The following is a 6,963-nucleotide window of genomic DNA, read 5'->3' as shown; positions in this document are numbered from 1 at the left end:
AGCACTGGATGTTTGTGAATTGTCTGTTAATTCTCAGTAAATAAAAAAGTCCCCTCTTGTATGACCTCTGTCAGTCCCCTGTTGGCTGGTACATAATGACACAAGTCCCCTCTTAGATAGCATAGAACGACATTCACACTCCAGCATGGATGAATAAGAGAAACAAAAAAATCTGTATTTTTTGTGAAAAAATGTCAAGTAAATTGTCTCTTGCAACATAATATTTTAATGGTATTTGTAACAAAACAATAAAGCTCAACTAATGTGAATTTCCTAACTAGTTTGTAGCATCAGATTGTATTAGAATGAAGGGCTATCCAGAAGGCAGGGCAGTAAGTAGTAAGGGATAAAAAAAAAAACAGGATAAAATCATGACTGAACATAATGAAAGGTCCCCACTTGTACTGCATTGTCCAACTTTCTATTTTTAGATCTGTATAATTTTGTGATGGTTCTGATATGGGCTGCCAATAGCTTATTACCATTTTAATGCCTATTTAAAGCACTAACATACCAGTTAGACTGCACAGCTTAAGATACAGTTCAGTTAACTATACTGTGTTAATTCAACTGAATTTTATTTAGTTCCAAATCATAACAGAAGTTACCTCAGTGTATTTCATATAGAGCAGGTTTAGACCATATATATTATAAGATGAAGGTGGTTTCTTCTCAAGCTAAACACCTCTCCACCCTTCCATGGACCGGCTCTGTTACCACCGGTGGGGAGCCGATCCTTTCGACAAACATCCCAGCACTGAGCATCGACTCGTGGCCCACCCTCGGGGCTGGTCGTGAGTCCCAAGCCTGCTCCACTCCCTGCAACACGGAGCCATGGGTCCGAGTCTGAAGTAGGCGGCGTGCTAAAACTCCAGCCAACGACTCACAGCTGACACTCTCTTGCTGTCCAACAAATTCCAAACTTTGGAAAATGGGGAAGAACTACGGCTGAGTGAGCGCTCATCTTCTGGCCTTGTCCCCGCTCCTGATGTGGCGTCTAAGGGCTCCCCAACCACCACAGATCCAGCCTTGGTCTTGCCATGCTCTGCCTCCAACACCGCTTAGGGCCTCCCCACCTCCCAGGGCCGGATTGGTTCTAGTCCAGATCGCCTACCTTTTCCTGTTCGCCAGGACTGACCCCTGCTGCCGCTGCAAATGGGCGACTGTCTTCTACGCGCAACCCGGCCCGCGCACCACCCGCTGTCTCTCGGGTCCAGTCCACCAGGAGGTCAGACCTCCACGCCCAGGCTTTTTATTTTTTTTAAAATACTTGCATCCATGCTGGAGTGTGAATGTCGTTCTATGCTGCTATCTAAGTGGGAACTTGTGTCATGTACCAGCCATCAGGCGATCTTCATTCTATACAGTCAATCCGGGGACTTCTTTTATACTGAGAATCTGATATGACAATAATTGAGAAGAATTGCAAACCAGCCTTGTTATCGAAACCTGAATGACATCCAGTGTTTGTGAAACAGTTAGACGTGAGTATCTTTGGGACTGAGACCACTTTTAGGGCTAGTCAAAGTCTGATGTGAGGTTTTTTAATAAAAATTATGAAAATTTTTTTTCCTGGTTGTTTTTTATTTTTCTTCAAATACTTATCACTCCCTTTGACTCCTTTTTGTGAATTTCCCTAGTGTGGGATCAATAAAGTCTATCTTATCTTATCTTTTGGACAGCCATTTACATAAATACCATTTCACACACACACACACACACACACAAAACCAGCTGAAACTCCACTTGCTCAGTTTTCTTTCAATCTAAATCATTTCTTTCCTCTACAGGAGAAACTGACTCAGAGACTTTGACAGTAAAATAATAAAATGTTGTATGAACACTCACTCTGCCTCAGCCTTCAGTTCTCCTCCTCCTGCTCTGTCCACTCAAAATGGAGTCTGAACCAACTGAACACTTTAACTTTGAGGTTCCCTCCCTTTTCTTGTGTTTCTGGACTCTCCCCTCTTCATCTACGGGACATCCCATGAGTCTGTGTTCATACACATTGGGCTAACCAAGCCTATATCTTCTGTATATCGTTGGTTTCAATTAGAGCTTAACTGGTATTTTTTCTGTTGATAAACAACTTCCGGTTATGTAGAAGAACTGTGGGATGACCTAAACAAACATCTGCATAATTTTATCTAACAACACCAGTATGTGATTAATATGAATACAAACATTTACAACTGCATCAAATCAGTAGGAAAAGAGGACACTCTCACTATTTTTATTTAAATCACAATCAGTAAGTGATTAAAGTCATTAAACAGTGATATTTCTGTCTGGACTGCAGTGAAGGGGGTCCAGCTCTATAAACAGCAAACTGTGTCTGACTTACTGAGGGATGAAGTTACACCACTGGTTGGTCCAGTGTTGAGTTGCTCTTTCATTGATTGGTTGTTGTTCTTTCAAAATGAACACAAACAGTCCTCAACTGTCCAAAGGAGGCTTTTGTAAATTAAAGTTCTCTTTCAAATAAAATATCTGAAGCTATAAGTGGAAAGTTTTGATCTTGCAGCTGCATTTACACACAACATTTCTTTACCTAAACATAGCTTAACCATGTCATGTGATGATCAGGGCACTTTAATAACAAATATTACTTGGACTCACAGAGTAAAGTAAATTCATATCTGTTATATTACTACAACTTTAGCAGTGAATTGTGTTTCATGAACTCATTGTAGGTTTTGGATATTAAATGTAATCTGCAGTAAGTAACTAGTTTACAGATCACTTTTCTGAGTGCATCATACACATCAGTACAGAAACCTTGACCCAGACTGGTTTTGTTCTGTATGTTTTTTGTCCTTCAGTGAGCTGTAGATGAAAATGAATGTGTGTTAAACAGCAGAGAACATGGAAGGAGGTCTGACATTTAACATGATCATCTTATGTTCTTATTTTTCTGGCAGAAATGTGCTTCCATAGTTCTGTGACTGACAAGCAGATGAGAGAAGATGTGACCTGAGCTGGTAGTTTGTTGGTTTGGACAGCAGGTGGCGCTGCTGCTGCATCAATAATCAGCTGAGACTCAAACATACAGCAGTGTGTTTTTGTCTCATCTGCACTCCGACAGACAGCACACAGGAACAAAATATCATCAACATAAATATCAAGTTGAGCTGTGAAACAGGAAGCTTTGACATTTTATGAACCTCTTCAAATCCACTTTTCTCCTCATATTTCCTCTGAGGGAGCTTTAACGTTGGAAAAAGATGTACATATCAGATGGATCACTGGATCTGTTATCTGTTATGGTGTTTAAAAAGTCTGATCTCTGACGGCATGTCTGTGGTGATTGGATCAGAAAGCACTAACCAATGGATTACTTTACATTGCACATTATTGCTCAGGTCAAGTCAGTGCAGGTCTGTAACAGGTGTTTTTCTGTCTGTACCACCTTCCACACCTGCATCAGCTTATCACCTGACGGTTCACATAATCTCTGCTGGGTTCTAAAGTCCCTCCAACTTCATTCAAGTTTTAAACTAAATGTTAATAGATTTGCTGTCAGTTTCTATGAGAGAAAGCTGCTGTTTAGCTCACTGTAACTGTGTGTTGGTGGTGATGGAGTGAAATATAATACCTTGGTTTACTTTCAGTTTTTCAGGAACAGATACCATCAGACCGGTCTGACTGCATACTCTGACTGCAGGTAGAAAGGTGTGGCTGCTGCACACACTCAGCTTGGTGTGTCTCTGATATTTTTGTCTCAGCTGAAATCAAACTAAAGTCAGATACAAGTTTATTATATGACATTGGGTTGTGACGATGCTTCTACATACATTTGATTAGATTAGAATTTAAGACTAATAACTAATTACTGTAGCAATATTATTATGTGACAGTACACAGGAATTACACTTAATCTGAGTTGTTTTCCAGATGACTTATATATTTAAATAAAATATAAAGACTGACGTAGCAGGCAGAAAGAAAGAGCAGGAGGTAGAAGTGATCGTCCACTAATCAGGAGGTTGACGGTTCGATCTCCGGCTCCTCCCGCTGCGTGCTGAAGTGTCCTTGAACAAATTGCTCCCAATGCTGTGCCATCAGCGTATGAATGTGTGTGTGAATGGGTGAATGTGACATCTAGTGTAAAGCGCTTTGAGTGGTGAAGACTAGAAAGACACAATATAAGTACAGTCCATTTACCATGAAGAGGACTCCTTGTAAGTAGCATCCACTGATTCAAACACTATAATGTGATCAGGAATATCAGTAACACTGGCTGGTTATTTTGAGAGGAGTTTTCATTCTACAATTACGTGCAAAGTTCACATGGGTTTATAAAGGCAGAAAATACTTTTTCTACTCAGTTTATACAGTTTTCAAGTATTATACATGTATAGTTTACAGTAAGCTACATAGTTACCTCATCTCTGGGGATGGAACGGTGCCGGCGACAACGGCAGCCTGTCATGGCAGCTCCTATCGTTGTAGTTTTAGTGTGTTTTCAGTGTTTTTTTTCTATTTTTAACTGTTTTCTTACTTTCTTACTACTTTGTTCACGTCGCCTAAATACTTTTTTGGCGTTTTTGAGCACTTTTTATTTTTTGTTTGCACGGGTCTCCATGGCGACGGGGAGTCGCATTGTTTACACCCGACCAGATGATCGCCCTGAGGCACCCGAGCATCCTGACCGGAGAGAGAGCCTCCATACCGGAGGAGCTGAGGAGGAGACGGCGAGGCTGCAGAGCGGGGGTTAAACGGAGGATGAAGAAGAGGAAGGTTAAACCCTACATCCCTGCAGTATCACTTGGAAACAAACGTGGCTACACGAGCAGATACCGGACTCCAACGTCACCATTCCCGGCTTCCAGACGGTTCGAGCCGACAGGGACACCACCGCGACCGGCAAGAAGAAAGGAGGGGGACTGGCCGTGCTCGTAAACAACAGGTGGTGTAACCCCGGGCACGTCTGTGTGAAAGAGTGTCTGCAGCCCGGACATCGAGCTTATCGTCATCGGACTTCGTCCATTTTTTTTTTTATTATCTGCCACGGGAACTTTCCAGTGTTATCGCCATCACTGTTTATATTCCTCACAGTGGTCTTCATCATCACCCATCACTGTTTACATTTATGCTGTCTTATTTATTCTCCTGGTACAGCACTTTGGTCAACTTTGGTTGTTTTTAAAGTGCTTAACAAATAAAGTTGGATTGGATTGGAATTGCATTTATTTTTAATATATTTCTTATATGATTGTGAGATATAGTAGAATTAGGACCTAAATAGTGTTCGATTGTTGTCATCATATAAATGGCGCCACCAAACTATTATTTATTTGCTCATCATCATTTTATTAATTAACTGTTCCCCACAACATCTGCCTCTGGCTGCAGATTTGTGGTGCTGTGTGTTCACATCCTCTCACTCTGCACCATCTAGCCAGCAATACGTTTACCAGGAGAAGCTGTTTCTTTATTTGTTGAGTTGTTGTCAGCAGCAGCTCCAGCTAATACATGGCTAAGACAATGTTGCTCTGTGGCTACCTTAATATTCCACCCATATGTGATACTCAGTGTTAATAAATAATATATTTAAGTAATGATATTTAAATTATTATTACTTGCTCAGCCACAAGAGTATTAGTGAGTCCCAGCAGTGATGTGGGTGATAAGGTCTGGATCACAGTCAGTGTTTCAATTCATCCCAAAGCTGTTGGACGAGGTGGAGGTCAGTTCATCCACACCACACAGGGAAAACCATTTATTTACTGTCTAAAATACAACTGTATGCTGCATATTGAAGTGTCCTTGAGCAAGATACTGAACCCTAAATTGCTCCCAATGCTGTGCATCAGTGTATACATTTGTATGAATGAGTATTAGTTTATGTTGTATGTATGTGTGTGAATGGGTGAATGTGGCATGTAGTGTAAAGCGCTTTGAGTGGTCAGAAGACTACAAAGGCACTATACAAGTACAGCACAAAATCTCTACTTACTGTAACACTTCTCTCCACCAGAGAAATCCCTGTCATATTACCCACTTTTGAGACTTGGTGACTGACGGGTGTGTGTGGCCAGTGAACTACCTTACCGTTGAGCTTTATCAATGTCAAAAACATTTATTCTGCTTTATATTTTCCTTTGCAGGGATGTGAGTAGAAAATGAGCAAGGAGGCATTGTAAAAATTAAATGTTAGGTCAAAACAACATTTAATGAGACTGTGAACATAAAAACAATTGACAACAAAATCAAATTTAAATAAAGGCTTTAATCCTTTACATCCTTTTCCTCATCTTCTAAGTGGACCATCTGCTTCTCCGCTTTCAGCAGTCTCACTCCTAAAGAGTAGGAAAACACAGGTTGTCAGCTCACAATTTTCCTGTACTGTGAGGGATTATTAACAAATGTTTGACTGTGATAAACTGTCAGTTTGTTTCCAACCTGTTTGATCGAAGTGATGTTGTCATGTTCACAAGTATCAATCAATCAATTACCTTGATGAGTATGTTATTATAACTGGCAGGTTAAGGTTAGGTCATCATAACATCACATGTTACAGCTGCAGGGAACACTGCATTAGTGCGTTATTATGGATCCCACTGCTTTTCATTGCAAGTCACACCCTGCAGCACATTCCAGTTTTAATGTGGTTATTGTTCTCAAAACATCTATTTTTTCACAAACCTAACTACCGGTAAGTAGTTTCACTGCCTAAACCTAACCAAGTGTTTAGAAAGTGCAACTGAAAACTCAAGGTAAAAGAAACAAAAACAAAAAGTCATGTAAATCTAAGCTTGCCTCACAGGGGAGATACAGACAACATCAGCTGTCTGTGAAAACCAGACCAAACAACTTCTAGCATCTACTAGCAAGAGGTCAAAGGTCATGGGTCAGGAGTCAGTGGTTGGCCTGAGAAAGAGGACACTGACAGATTTCTCCACTCATATACTACCATCAGTTATTCAATTCAATTCAATAATTCATAACAGAAGTTATCTC

The 6,963-nt window shown here is 40.6% G+C and overlaps 1 protein-coding gene across 1 annotated transcript in view; it reads right to left on the bottom strand.

Annotated features, from left to right (window-relative positions):
- Positions 1-6,231: 6,231 nt before the first annotated feature.
- pde1ca (phosphodiesterase 1C, calmodulin-dependent a) overlaps positions 6,232-6,963 on the bottom strand; it is a 22,963-nt gene continuing 22,231 nt past the window's right edge. The window contains exon 15 of the mRNA XM_035656348.1: positions 6,232-6,302. Coding sequence (XP_035512241.1) covers positions 6,232-6,302 — 71 coding nt within the window. The remainder of the gene's footprint in view (positions 6,303-6,963) is intronic.

The sequence above is a fragment of the Morone saxatilis genome, unplaced genomic scaffold (genome assembly GCF_004916995.1).
Source record: "Morone saxatilis isolate NCDOM2014 unplaced genomic scaffold, NCSU_SB_2.0 Contig0, whole genome shotgun sequence".
In the NCBI taxonomy this organism is placed as follows: Eukaryota; Metazoa; Chordata; class Actinopteri; family Moronidae; genus Morone; species Morone saxatilis.
Note: the sequence above shows the minus strand (reverse complement) of the source record. Positions and strands in the feature narration are given on the sequence as shown.